This window comes from Ambystoma mexicanum, chromosome 6p (genome assembly GCF_040938575.1).
Source record: "Ambystoma mexicanum isolate Mex_15411 chromosome 6p, UKY_AmexF1_1, whole genome shotgun sequence".
NCBI lineage: Eukaryota > Metazoa > Chordata > Amphibia > Caudata > Ambystomatidae > Ambystoma > Ambystoma mexicanum.
The window spans coordinates 1526655101-1526670620 of record NC_090935.1 but is presented as its reverse complement, the minus strand read 5'-3'; the positions used below and the strand labels follow the sequence as shown (position 1 = coordinate 1526670620).

The following is a 15520-nucleotide window of genomic DNA, read 5'->3' as shown; positions in this document are numbered from 1 at the left end:
AGTCAGACAATACTCATTTTATTTCAGCACGCCCTTCCTGGGTAGAGCCACCATTTTCTGTGGTTTGCTGCTGCACTGAAATGGTTACAATTCCGACACTACATACTCCCAATCTTAAATTCACTGTCTATTAGTCTATCAATATCTCCAAATCCTCAGATTTATGAAAATGCCAGAATCATACTTTTTATCATAACTTATGTTATGTACATCACACACATATGTTTTTACATGGTTCCGACTGGCTTTTCATTGCCTTTACAATGAACCTGGGGTGGGCTCGATAGGACAGATGATGCTGTTTTTATTTAGGAAAATGTGTTAAATGTTTAATCAATGGCACTGCATGCTATGAGCGGTAGTTTCATTTCTACTTCAAGTTTCCATTTCTCCTGAAGCATGTGACCAGCCATCTGCTCAAACCAATGTTTATCTTACCCTTTCCCCCTGATCTTCAAAGAGTATTTGCTCAGAGCTAATGCACTTTGTATGTGAATCCTGACCTTAAAAGTCATTTCTGTTGGTCATGTTATTATTACGCTCACCTGGTCTCTGCGGAGGCGTTGGGGCACGGTTGCAGCCCTCCCTGAACTTGAATCACCCCCATCAGGCCTCTCCCTCAGTAGAAAAGCTGTGAGCGGTGGTACGTGGTGATACTGCTCCTGTGAATTATGGAAGATAAGCTCTCCGTCCTGCTACTTCTGGCAGGGGCGAGTCAAATGGGATCTAGTTCCTTCACTGATCCCTGATAAGGATTAGTCCAGTCCAGCTGCGACTATGCTTCTCCTTATGATTGGTAAGTCTTTCTTGAGCTCTTGTGATGCAGTTTGTTCTGTTTAATGTCTTTATATGTTGCTCCTATTTATGCCTGCAATAATGTCTCTCTTCTGTTTTCTTCTTTTAGATGGAAATGCAGCCTCAATGCAGCTGTGAGACGCAAGATGCGGCCGCATGGAAGATGGATGCTACCGCAATGTTCGACAGCAGGTAAGTGATGGTTTAAGTGAAAAGCGCGAAGTATGGCGAAGCGCAACCTTAAACTGACTGTTTTTTCGATGTCTAACCTTGTCTTCTGTTTTTCCTTGCAGGCGCTGCTGTCGACGATGGAGCGTGTCGTGCTGCAGTGCAAAGATGAAGATTTCAGCATTCCGGAAAGTGTAAAGATTAATACTTGGTGCGCCGAAGAGATGTACAGGTAAGAACAGCTTCTCCCAGTTGGTAAGTATGCTGTCAGGAAGCAGGATGTCCAGGAAGCAGGCTCTTCAAAGGTAAGTCTGACCTCAGGCGAAGGTGAGCGTTACGCTGCATGTAAGTGCAGAATAACGCTAAGCGTCTGTCTTGAGGATCGTGGCAGCTTACATAGCTGAGATCGTGGGCACGCCCATTAGGGCTGGCTTACCAGCCACACCCTGCCACTCCTAGAGAGTGAGCATGTGCAAAGGCAATCCATTAGCATCCACACCCAAGAATACACTTGGGGCTGCTTAATGGATGGAATGTTCAAGGTTAATGCATCCTGCTTAATGGATGGAATGTTCAAGGTTAATGCATCTGAAGTGCTATGTCCATAATAAAACCTTTTTGGTGTTAAATGGATGTTCTTGTTTACTTTTGTTCATGAGCCTGGCGCCAAAGGCACCAGGACAGTGTCCACCCAGGTCTCCTGTGCATGCGACCCTGCATGCCTGTGCCCCTGCTTTCATGACCATGACAGTTATCTGTAAGCCCTATACATTCAATCTACTTCTTTGTATATCTTAGCATTTAAATTGGCAACTAGACCTGTATCCTTGGTGGGACCAGCCCCAAAGGACTTGGGGTCAAAATTTCATCTCGGACAGAAAAACAATTTGCAGTTCACAATTTTGAAAGGCTAGCATATTGCATTTACCTACCATGTGCATGTAACTTTCAATACTGCACCAGGGCCTGTTGTTCACAATATAATCTTTCTTTATATACCGTATAAACAGAAATAAGTTCAATTATATATATTGTAATTTTTATGTGATGAATTAAGTCTCTTCATTCCTCATGAAGGCAATTTGTCATTCGACTTTATTTTTCAAGGGTAAGGTATCATTCCTCCTTTTTAGCTTTCAGATGCACAGGATTTCAAATGTCTTTTTATCCCCATGTGCACTGTTGCAGTTTTGAATGTCAAAGTGGGCATTAACATGAATTCAACATCTGCAGTGCCCCATGTACTTGGAATCCATCGGCCGCAGTTAACAATATTCCAGTTCTAAGTCTCACTCTTTTCCAGCTGAATGTCTGTACATTATATCAAAATGGAGGGAGGACCATTCTCGCTCATTCACTAGGCCTCATATTGAAATCACTTTTTAGTACTGGCTTTTATATTTCAATTTAACTCCACACTGAGCCAGCTTCACTTCTCACAATGGGGCCTAGCGTGGCCTTTCCATCTCTGTCGCTCTGGGGCTGTCTTTTTAGCCCACAACCATCAAAAATATCATGTCTTTCTTTAATAGGAGGTAAGTTTACAATAACGGTAGTAGGCACCCCTCAATAGAAAGAACATGGCATGATAACCTGTTCTGTGGTTTTTTCCCGCTTTGAGAGTCGGTAGCCATCACTTTTAGCTCACTGTACTTTTCACAAAGGAGGAATATCCATTTGCATATCAGTCTTTGTCGCACCCACAAGGGTAGTTCAGCACTGAAATGCCAGTCAAACCTCCTTTGAACAAGAGTATCAGCAGCAACCCCATACATGGCAGTTGGGGAGCAGGTACAAATGGATCTAGGTCACCTGGCCTAAGCCCCGCCCACCTGGTGCCTTCCTGTTGCCGCTCTTTTTCCCTACTTAAGGAGCCCTCCAGCCTCTTTTCCTTTGCAGATGGGGAGCAGGTGCAAGTGGATCTAGATCACCTGGCCTAAGCACCAGCCACCTTCTTAGCCCTGTCTCTTCCTTCCTGCTTTTAACTCTTAGATTAAGGGCATCTCTCGCCCGGGCATCCAAAGTGAAGGGCAGACGAAGAAAAGGACAATTCCTGTTCAGACCAGGAGGACCCAGGGTCCGACCCCCTGCTCAGACAGCAGGTAAGCACGCACCAACATGAGTTTACTCTCTCTGTCCCCCCAGGACTCCTCCTGTGATGTTCCCTTGTGCCCCCCTCCCTTCTCGCACACAGGTGTTGCCTGTTTTGCTTGATTCTTCTACCCTGCTCCCCCTCCCCCTCCAGCCTACTTCTGCAGGAGTCTGTCCTGATACATTTTGGTTTCACCATCACTGTCTTGTGGCCAAATCTGGATTTGACTTTTATGGACTCCATTGATTCACGGTGCGTCACCCTTTCTCAACTCTCATGCTGGACTTCCTTTGCATCCTGTACTCTTTGTGGCCCTGAATCATGCTGTTCCCATCTTCATCTTGTATCTTGGCTTGCAACATTATGTGTTACTACTGACTTCTGCAATTGTATTTGCTCTTCCCTCTTGCTTCTCCACTCTTTTTGACTGCTTACTCCCTGTTCTCTCCTCCTCTTCCTATATCCCTTTTCCTATCTCCTCCCCTCTTCCCCTTACTTTTTTCTATGCACTTACTCCATCAGAATTGTCCCTGGACCTAGTATGATAGCAACCTTGTCTGTCTCCTCCCTCCTCCCCTTACTTGGTTTTTTTCCTCCGCCCACCTCCTCCAGCACTATGAAATGTCATCAGGCCTAGTATGATAGTCGCTTGTTTTGTTCCTCCCTGCTCTTTCTGCACCCCTCTCCCTCGCCTTTAGTTTTCTCCGGCTCTACCAGAAATGTCATCTGGCCTAGTACGGTAGTCGCCTGTCTGTTTCCATTTCCTTCTCAGTCGTCACCTCCTTACCTTTGTTTTAGCTCTTGCACCATCTGAAATGTTGTCAGGACGTGTATGATAGTTAATTTCACATCCTTACTGTTCATGGCCTGTAAGAATGTCATTGTATTTTCCCTTGTTCCCTTTTCCTGCCTTGAAGCGCTTTGAAACACATTGTGTATAGGCACTATAAACATAAACTATCACATCATATTCATAAAATACAACTGTTTCAGCCTTGTTAGGCCACATCATTGAGGTGGAGCTGTGCCTCTCTGAGTACAGTGAGCAAGGTGTCCACGTATGGGTTCCCCCAGGTAACTTAGGGTGATCAACCCCAAGTCCCTTGCAAAAATACAAAAAAGGTAGAAGGTTAGCTGGGTCAGTTCCAATTTACACTATGACAAAATACAATCAGCTTCTGGACTGGCATTCAATCTTGGGACTTAGATCTGAGGTACAGGCACAATTTATTGACATTGTGAATTAATAAGCATGTGGATGGCACTTGAAAAAGTAAAAACAAAACACTCTTATAGGTCAATGTGGGTTCTCGCAACTATGCTTTTGCACTGAATGGGAGCAACCACAAATAATATCTCCTAGGAAATCACAGATCTCTTAGACACATTGCTCTTTATTTCAGGTCTGGAGCTCGTAATATCAGGAGCCAACAGGATCCTGTAAAGAAAAATACAAATTGCCCAATCACAAAGGACTGGTCGAGGTGGTTCTGAAACAGTAGCCACTGCCTCCAATCTGTGACTACCACATTCTTCGGGTGAAATGATGTAAAAACATCAGTAAACGGAGATGGGTGCTAGTTCTTGACTGCAATTGCATAAAAGCTGAAGAAAGACCTCAGGGAATGCCTCAACAGTACTCAAAAGTATATGTCTTGATATGGCAACATGTGACTCTTGTCTCTTTGAAAATATAGTGCTCTGAGGCTCATTCTAGACTTGGATGATTCGGCATGCAACAATTCAAATCGACCATGCTACAGAAAGCCATTCCATTGATGCAGGTCAGAGATTTAATGAACACCATCAGGATGTATATTTACATGCATGTAAGACAGCTAAAGTACTAAGAGTGTTCTAGAGTTGTTTATCTGTAGTTACTGCACATTTACACAGGAATTCTGACAGTAAGGCCCTTTGAACACCTAATAGTTTACACAAATGGGTCTAAAAACTTGAGGTGAATTGGCAACCCCGGTCAGAGACTATCCTTGCAGGGAGGCCATGTAAACGGAATATCGAATGTAAAAAACATTTAGCCATCTGGGGTGCAGAGGGTACCTGGCACATGGGATCGAAATGAGCCTTCTTGGTTAATGAATCTACAGTGACCATGATGGTGGTGTTCTTGGAAGAAAGCGGTAATTCAACCACAAAATCAGTGGATATGTTTTCCCAAGGTTCAGAAGGCAAGGCAGATTGCACTAAGAGACCGAAAGGATGATGATGGGGTACTTTGGACTGTAATCAAGTGGAACAGGCTGATACATAGGCCTTTGTGTCTTCTCTGAATGAAGAAACAAAAAATAGGGCTCCTGGTATGGAACCTATTCTACCCAGGAGGGTTAGTTCAAGACAAAATATACAAATTAATAGGTCCAACGGCGCTATGCTCGTACACACATACTCCCAAGGAAAGTTTTTGTCGACCTCTGCACATATATAAAAGGAATAACTCTTCACTGTTGCTTTATGGAGATGAATCTCACTTTTTTTCATATAAAGACATCACAAGAAAGGTTTGTTTTCACAGAACAATAGAGAAACATAGTACATTTTAACACACACCATACCAAAACATTTTTGGAATGAACTCCAACACAGTGTGTGTGTAGCAGAAACCAAAACAACTTTAGGATTTGTCGAAAGGTTCACATAATGCTGTGTACATATTTCAAAGACAGATTAAAAGATACAAATAGAACAGTTGTACAAAAACACAAACAAATCATTAATCTTGTGTAAAACAGCATGGATTTGCTGTAAGTTAAGGGAGTGGTCTACACCAGGTGTTTCAGCCACTTATCGGTGGGCTAGGTGTGCCTCATCTTTAGAACCTGAAGAAAGCTTTTACTTTGGCTCCCATCCTAAAGCCCCCTAATCCAGACCATCCATTCATTTTAGAGACCGATGCATCTCACACGGCACTAGGGGCAGTTCTAAAAAAGAAATACGAAGGTGGCTTTGGACACCCGGTGGCCTGTCTGTCTAAACGAACTACTCCGTTCTGGAAAAGGAACTTTTGTCCATCAAACGAGATTGCCAGGAGAAATTTGCTTCTAGGATCCCCTTATCAGATCCAAATTATGACCTACCCTCAAAATCTCAAAGTTTTACAACAAATGGAATGTCAAAACTGCCAGCAAGCCAGGTGGGCTTATTTTTTTCCTCAATTTGACATTTGTTTCTACTTTTATTCTGCGCCGTGAGAACATTGAAGCAGATGCTTTGTCCCGTTCGGATACCGTATCTGGTAGAGTCCTTCCCACAGAGAAGTTACTTCCTCGAGCCACCTTTCTGTTTTTGGTGTCAGATTTCATCAGTACTGTGAAGAAAGCAACAATTGATCATCTACCCTTGTTACAAGATGTTTTTTCCAAGTATGCATTGACTTCAGATCAGGATCTTCTGTTTCAAGACCACAGGCTGTTTATACCCACAACTGCCTTACAGAGGCAAGCCATGTCGATGTGTCACAACACTAAGGCTGCAGGACATTGGGGAGTATGCAACAATACCAACCTGATACAAAGACATTTTTGGTGGCCTTCATTCAGAGAAAGTATACAAATGAATAGGTACAATGGCGCTATGCTCATACACACATACTCCCAAGCAAAGTTTTTGTGGACCTCTGCATATATATGAAAGGAATAACTCTTCACTGTTTTTTCATGGAGATGAATCTCACTTTTTTTTATATAAATACATCACAAGAAAGGTTTGTTTTCACAGAACAATAGAGAAACATAGTACATTTTAACACACACCATACCAAAACATTTTTGGAATGAACTCCAACACAGTGTGTGTGTACCAGAAACCAAAACAACTTTAGGATTTGTCGAAAGGTTCACATATTGTTGTGTACACATTTCAAAGACCGATTAAAAGACACAAATAGAACAGTTGTACAAAAACACAAAAAAATCATTCAGCTTGGGTAAAACAGCATGGATTTGCTGTAAGTTAAGGGAGTGGTCTGCACCAGGTTTTTCAGCCGCTTATCGGTGGGCTAGGTGTGCCTCATCTTTAACACAGCCTTCTTCAGGACGGGGTTCTGCGTGAAGTGACGTCTAAGCTGCAGGGAGAGGATACTATGGTCAGGGAGGAGTATGAGCAGAGAAGTTTTTTAGACAGACTTAATCGGACAAGTTTGCGATCAATAGAAAATTCCAAAGAAACACAGTTTACCTGTGGATAAATGAATTTCACAGGTCAGGTGCTAGAGATGCAAGAGCCACAAGGGCTGGTCTCTGTATTATCCTATCGTGCAGGACCAAAACAAAGACAAAAAGACAGAAGAAAGCAGGAAAGCGTGATTAGTGACGGTCCCTCGCTAGTCTATCCATGAATCATGGAAACATACATAAAAAATGAAGTATCATACCTCACAATGGGGGCATTTCAGTCGAAAAAGCCAGTTCCAGGGTAGTTTTCTGGCAAAAAAAACACTGCACCGCTTGCACAGCTAAAAAGTGAAAAGAAAACTCAGAATGAGCCTTGAGAGCGCCTGGGTCACAGAATTCAGAAGGGAGAAAACGGGCCGTAGTAGTGGCAGTTACCTCTCCAAATGTCAGAGCGTGCAGCCTCTGTGCGGCATTGCTGGTGCTGACTCGTGGCTGCTGAGTCAGGCGGGAATGCGGGGGCCTGGTGGCAGAGCGTTAGTAACGCTGTTGCTAGGGCCCCGCAGGCATTTATACGGCGGCCATATTGAAAACACCGCCAGAGCGATCAGTCAATGGAGCCACGGAATCCACAAGAAATGGGGCACAATGAATAAAACTAAACTAAAGTGGATATGCTACATGGCAGTGCGCATCCGAAAAAGTAATTTAGGTGTATTTGTTTACAAAAGGTTGTCATGGCAACCAGAGGCTAAAAACCTTGGCGGCCCTAGAAAAATGGGGGGACGCTAGGGAACAAACAAACGGGAGGGAGGGGGCCTCATTGGTGGCGAGCTGAAACCCAAAGCCGGTTTGAAAACACTGTGCAGACCGACCCAACATTTTCTCATTCCGCCATAAAATTGAAGTGCCCATTACATATAGGTGTGTCCCATAGCACAATTGAATGACACATGCAACCTCAGTGTAGGATACATTGACAGCAAGGAGACTCTATGGATCATTAGTGACCATAAAAGAAAACGCAAACACGTTACTAAACAATGTAATGTTTCACGTATGGATAAATCTACATAAGACTCACTAGTGACACTGTTGCTATACATGAGTGACTTTCAGACGGTAGTATGATTTCAAGAAGAACACAGTCTGTGCAACGTTTTCGTAGCAAATGGTACCCAGACACGTATATCAATGACTCATGTCGGAAAAATTACAAGATACAAGATTACAGGAAAGACTTCCACTCAACAGAGACATTTAAACCTGCCTGTACAGTGTTCAGTCTATGAACCCAGCGTTGTTCTAATTGGGTGAGAGTTTTATCTAAATCACCCCCACGTTTGGCTGGTTTTACTTTCTGCAAGACAAACCATCTTAGATCAGTGTCACTGTGGTTCTTGTTGATGAAATGTTCCACTAGGGGCTTATCAGCTATCTTGTTCCTGATGCAGGAGCGATGCTCAGAAATCCGCATCTTGATGGCACGTATGGTTTTTCCCACATAGATGAGTTTGCAAGGGCATTGAATTATATATATGACACCCTTGGTGTTCCAGTTAGTGAAATCTGTCATTGTCCACTTCACTCGTGCATGTTCGAAAGTTTTGTTTTGTATAGTCAGGGGGCAAGCCACACAGTGACCACATTTGTAATGACCTATTAAAGGAGGTAGGCCCCAAAGTGTGTTTTGCGCTTGTATAGGTGGTTCTATAAAGGTATGTACAAGGGCATCCCGTAGATTTCTATTTTTCTTAAAGGCAAAACATGGGACAAGCTGTAGAGTACCTGGATTCTTTACCAGATGCCAGTTTTTCTTGATCGTTTTCTGAATCAAAAGGCTCAGGGGTCCGAAAGTGGTGACACATACCAGTCTGCCCAAATCTTTTTTCGGTTTGTTCTCCAAACAAATTTCTCTGGGCGTATGTCTGGCTCTTTTTTTGGCTTCATTGATCGCCTTTTTTGGGTAACCTCTCTCTGCAAGTCGTTCAGTTAAACCTTCTGCATGTTGGTGGAATTTTTCCAAATCTGAGCAATTTCTACGGATAGGGAAGAATTGCCCATAGGGTAAATTGTATTTTAACCCCATCGGGTGATAGCTTTGGAAATGCAATAAACTGTTGCGGTCTGTTGGTTTATGAAATAACTCGGTCTTTAGTTGGTGTCCTGTTTTGTAGATGTGTAGATCCAGGAAATCTATTTGGTGGTGATCCCAATGCATTGTGAATTTGATATGAGTATTCCTTAAGTTGATCCAACTGTGGAATTGTTGTAGTGCACATCCAGTCAGCCACTGGGCTTGTTATGAGATAGATATGCCGCAGTGGCTTCTGCCACCAATCCTGCCTGGGCACTGTGTGACCTGACCCAGATACCCAGACAACGAGAAGCACTGATGGGATGTGCGTTCATGCTGTCACTGAGTACTGCAGGCTTCTCTTAACCATTCCATGCTAGCTAGACCTAGCCCCCATACCCATACTGGGTATGAGCAGAACAGACAGCCCCAACTCTGAACCCAACCATTCAGGTATTCTTCACTAATGGACTGCAACCTGTTGGTGATGGCAGCTTCATGATTTTTTCTGCATCCCTATTATTTCTCCAGCTAACGAGATCTAGATTCCATGTGAAAAAAAGCAGTGACACATTTAGCTATATTTACAACTGCCTTTTTCAGGTGCAACACAGATATCTGTTCTTGGCACTGCCTTTTTGTCCAGTCCCACACGTGATCACAAGAACAGGTCTAGGGGTAGCAGAGGGGAAGCCAGGGGTAGCAGCTGCTACTCCAGGCAACCCCAAATAACATCCCTGAACTGAATATGGAATGTAGCGCTCTGCCACAAACTCACGAGCTTCCACTATCTTTCTTATATATTGATGATGAATGGACAGTTCCACTGCAAAAATGTGCAAGTATACCCAGACCTTTTGCCTCATTGATCAGCATTTATCAGCTTATCAAACATTATATGGTGGTTTTCATTACACTGTTGATTATATGTGAGTTTCAAATCTAGGTACGTTGTTCCACTGCTCTGTGCATTTTCAAATGTAGGTGTTTTCCCACTACTGTGTGTTTAAAACCTATGTGCATTATTCCACTGCTCTGTGTGTAAAATATTGGTGTTCTTCCCGCAGCTGTGTGTCTCCTGTGTGAATTTTGCCTGGTCATGCTGGTTGGTGTATTGTAGCGTTTCATCTGATCGTGCTAGTTTGCCTGAAACTGCATTTGGCTGATTGAGTAGGTCAGGTTAGTCACTACAGTAGGTGACTGTAGGCCACCCACTAGGACCACCTACAGTCACTGGCTTGTCACCCCAAGGTTCAAACATGCTAAAGCGGGGGGTTCCTGTTTTCCAGTCTGGGCGCTGTCTCTCTGGAACAAGCTATCCCCTCACCTGTGTGCAGAACCCTCCTACAATTTTTTCAGAAAGCATCTTAAAACACTGCTGTTGAACAGACCCCCCCCCGTCCCTGCCCCCACTGACGTTTGTTTGCTCTCCATGTAACTAACGGCTAGATGCCATGGGCTTTGCGCGCAGCTATAAATGTACAAATAAATAAAATAGCCTAGTTTCACATCTTGCCTGACTATGCTAGTCAGCCTAAAACTGCATTTTGTGTGCTGTAGTAGGTTAGCCTAATTTTTGCATTTTCCCCCAATTCAGTAGGTTAGCCTAATTTTGCATAACGCCTGATTGTGCTTGGTAGCATTGTTACTACACTCAGCAGCCCTAGCCATGCCTGGACCTAGATTATTCTACTTTCCTCTGCACTTGGAAGATACTAGCCTCGTACAGCAGGTGGGAGATGGCCTAACACAGGATTGCTTGAAGTACTAGGTCCGAGAAGGTGCAGCCATGTATTTCAGATGGAGCTGAGTTCATACTAGACTTAGAGGTTCCTAACATAGCAGATGCCCATAAAGGGGAGCATAGTTAATCTGGTAGGCACAGGAAGGCAATCAGAGAGAGGAAGGTCTCTTCCAACCGCACACACCTCCCTCAACCCTAACTCTCTGCTCAGTACAACACTAGAATGCAGCTATCCCCCACAATCAATTCGACCTAGCTGCACACATAACTATATACCACCTTGCACATTGCAACAACATTTAGAATGCAGTTAGTTATCCCCCATGATAAATTCAGCCTTGCTGCACACATAATAGCCATGCACACTGCAACAACCTTTAGAATGCAGCTATCCCCCACGATAAATTTGGTCTAGTTGCACACATACTGACCTGGAGTCTGGGCCGCAAGGGCGTTCAACCTGCAGTGCGTTGAGACCATAGCATGATGAAAGGAGCTATACAAATGTCCATTAACATAACAGAACATAGCATAACATATGGCCTAATTAAAGGTTTGGTGGTATCTCTGCAGTAAATCTGCCAAGATACCACAAAACGGAATTACTGTTACCCCACTTGGTGCAGCAGAATTACCGCTGGATTAGAATTGGTGGTAGGCGGTGTGAGTCCCCATTAATTGGAGTCCATAGGACTCCATGGGGATTTCAGCGGAATTGCCACTGGTGGTAATTCTGACGATTTTGCTGTTTTTTGGGGCAGAAAAGTGGCAGATTTTCCTCCAGCTCATAGCTGGAGGTTATCCTCCACTTCTTTGCCAAACTCCTCATAGTATGGCAGTGCGGGAATGCGGCAGTAACATGGCGCCACGTTACCACCGAATTCTCCTCCACCGCCATACTTGTAATAAGAACCAAACATTAAAAGCAGCACACTGCAAGCAAGCGTTGCTGTATTTGTTAAAAAGAGCCATTTAAAAATCTTACAGAGACCAGATTCTAATGCAATGTGGTCCAGTACTTCCACCACAATTATTCCGCTATCCATGTGAAGATGATCATCATATATTCCTGGGATCACTTCTCTGTGTTGCCTATTTATGTGACGCACCGTAACCAAGGTAATGGTTGGGAAATGGAAAAAGGAATGAGAAGGCAGACTTCCATTAACAAGCAAGCATTGCAGAATTCGGCACAAACAGCGTACGTCCAAGGAAGAAATAATTTCTCTTAATGCAGTCAGACTTCTGAGGCTCTCTGCAAATATACATTTCTTTTGACTACATCTAATGTGTTAGTGTGTGTGTACACTGTCTGCCTCCACCCTGTCTGTCAACAATGCTGTCATTAAACTCCGTAATTGAAAAGTAAGGCACATCATATTAACGGTACCTAAGCACTCTGCACTTTGAAGTTATGAAGTTTAGAAATGTAAAGATATACCTTGCTATATTGCTCGGCAAATAGCCCCTCCTATGGCGGCTCCGTAATACATGCAGGGACTGTGGCGCCTCTCACAGCAACCAACACCCAGGTATACTCAAGTGGTGTAACGAAACAATATACTGTTTGTCAGTAAACCAGCACACAGGAAAGATCCTCTTGCCACAAGCATATTGAGTCTTAAAACGCTACAAAGCACCAGTCCTCCCCTAGAAACACCAATTTGGACCCACCCCAACTCCATATTAGAAGAAATAATGATCGTAAAACAATTAGAATTAATATATATAATAGCCTTCTCAATTAAAGGAAAATTGAGCCAAAGTGGGAAAAGGGAATCTCACAAGCAGCACAATAAACAGGAAACATTTATAGGACAATAAGCCGTACATTTACAAAATGTAGCACGTGCCATGTACTGTAAATCTGATTAGCTGTAACTTGCGTACCATCTGCCGCTCAAACGCTCACCTCTGTCTCATTGACTCTACCTCTATCCAGACATATCACGGTCTGAAATGGAAACCGGTCAGTTGCATTCATACAGATAACACTTCCATAGTTATTTATGGAAATGGCCCATAGGAGTTAGAGTAGAAAGGGCTAAATTGTAGGACACGTTTTTTTTCTGTTACAACTATATTTGGATGTCAGAATTATTCTTGGAGTAAACAAAATTGAAATAAGGGAATTGAGGAAATCTGATTACTACCTAATAAGGATCAAAGAGACTGATTGAAAGGGAGCATTTTCAACATATTGTTGTACATTTTGAATGCTAACGACAATTACTATCAGCACTGAATTTAAGTATGGATAGCAGGAAAACTTTAATTAAAAGGTTTATCGTTTCAGAAACTCAATCAAAATTCTGAAGTGTAAGCACCAAATTAAGAGGAGAATGTTTGGTTAAGACAATATAATGAAGATTACCCCTGCTAATAGCGCAGGGAGTCTTGCTTCTATTAAAGACAGGGAGGCAAGCATTATGCTTCATCTTCATTTATTACCTCTCTCCAGGAGTTTCAACAATAACACAAATTTCCACGTGACCTTGTCCATTCACTTCACTTCCTGTCCTCTCCCTCTTATTGACTGCTTCCCAACTGCAATCCAAATGGAACTGAAATGCCAACTAGACCAACATAGTCTTTGTTCCTTCAATAACTCTGAAGGGCTGCTCTTCCAGATTCCAACTTGCGGACTTGCTCACAACCTCTCCGTTTCTTCAAGTCTTTGGCTATTTCCGCAAATAATCTGGACTTTCATGCCTCCTAAATGATTCATGTATCTGACCACTGATATGTTGTCCATTTTCAGCAGGATACATGAATTCACCTTGCCTTTCGTGAAGGCCTTGATCGCAAAGGACCCGGCTAATAGTTATAGATAGTTGATGTGTAGCCTGAGTTCTTCCAAGCTCCACTTCCCTCCTGTCTGCAGTTCTCTGCAGCGAGCTCCCCAGCCCGCTCTGCTGGCATCTGACTCTATCACTATGTCGGGCCGGTCTCCAAATATGTCTCTCTCGTTCCAGGCTTCATGTTCTGTAACCAACATTCTAGTTCTGTCCTGGACTCTGGATCTAAAGGTTCTAGTTGGTGGTACCGTAAGCCTTGCTGCAAGTGTTTTATCTTCAGCCGTTGAAGAGCCCAATAATGCAGGGGCCCTGGAAATATTTCCTATATTGATGCTGCCAACAGGCCTACTACTTGCGCTATCTCTCGGAGAGAGAAGTCTGGTTTGCTGATGCAACTCCTTATCTCCCATTTTATATCTCTTATCTTTCTTTTTGGCAATTCCAGGGTCGCTGTCCTGGTGTCTTTGACAAACCCTAGAAACCCTATCCTCTTTGCAGGTATCACTTCGGATTTCTCTCGATTCACTAGGAACCCGAGTGAGGTCAAGAGACTCACCACCCAGTTTGTCTGGTATAGGAGTGTGTCTCTGTTGTTTGCCATCAGCAGAATGTCATCTAGGTATATGATGATTTTTATCCCTTTCTCTCTGATCCCTGCGCGTATGGGCCTCATGAGTTTTGTGAATGCCCATGGTGCCGATGTTAGCCCAAATGGCATTGTCGCAAATTGCCAGAATCGCCTGCCCCAATCGAATGCCAGGAAAGGACGGTGCTCCTCCAGCACTGGCATTGTAAGATAAGCATCTTTTAAATCTATCCTCGAGAGCCAGTCGCCCTGTCTGAGCGTGTCTCTGAGCTGATGGGTGCCTTCCATCTTGAAATGATGGTAGACTACCCAGCTGTTCATTTCCTTTAAATTTATCACTGGCCTTACTTTCTCTTTCCTGTGTACCAGGAACATATTGCTTATAAACTTTGGAGTTGTCTTGCAAGGTTCTATCGCTTGCTTCTTTACTAGGCTCTGTAGCTCTGTGTGTAATGTTTCCTTCTCTCCTTGTGCTGAGTATAATGGGCGGGGTTTTGGGATTGGCTTGGGATCTCTGTAAACTCTATGTGTAGGCCTCGGCTGTCTGCAGCACCCAAGCGTCGCTGGAAAGTTGCGCCAGTTTACCCAGAATCTCGCTGTTCTCCCCCCTACTGGTGGATATGTGTGATTTCTCACCTGTGGGGAAGTTCTGACCTCTTTCCTGCCCTCTACTTCGCCTTCCTCTTGGGAAACAGCCTCTTGGCAGAATGAAGGTGTCTGGTTGTTTGTTCTACCAATATTGGGCTCTGTTGTACTGAGGCCTCTAGGAGGTTTGATAGCGACCGGTCGCTCAGCCACTGTACCGAGCGGTCCCGCCAAAAACTCTTCCCGGGAATATTTTCTTTATAGAGGCTTGCGCCTTCTCCAGGGATGTATAGGTTCCGTCAAATCTCCCCATTTCCTTTCCAAAGGTTTCCCCAAATAGCAGTCCCTAGGCTGCTTCGCCACTACATAGGACGCCAGGTCCCCTAGCTTGGGGTCTATTTTAAGAAACAGCCCTCTTCTGTGCTCAGATGAAATGGCGCAGTTGGTGTTTCCTAAGAGGCAAACTGCCCTCTGGGCACAGTTAGCAAAAACTTCCGGGTCTACTTCCTCCTCAGTGTCCTTCGCTCGCTCGGCCAAATCCATGATTT

General features: G+C 43.8%; 2 protein-coding genes across 2 annotated transcripts in view; one reads left to right on the top strand and one right to left on the bottom strand.

The window, feature by feature from the left end:
* CORO2A (coronin 2A) overlaps nt 1-15520 on the top strand; it is a 633746-nt gene that overhangs the window by 500012 nt on the left and 118214 nt on the right. The window lies entirely within an intron of this gene.
* Nucleotides 4293-15520, bottom strand: part of LOC138511101 (uncharacterized) — a 33452-nt gene continuing 22224 nt past the window's right edge. The window contains exon 6 of the mRNA XM_069626586.1: nt 4293-6380. Coding sequence (XP_069482687.1) covers nt 6169-6380 — 212 coding nt within the window. The 3' untranslated portion in view covers nt 4293-6168. The remainder of the gene's footprint in view (nt 6381-15520) is intronic.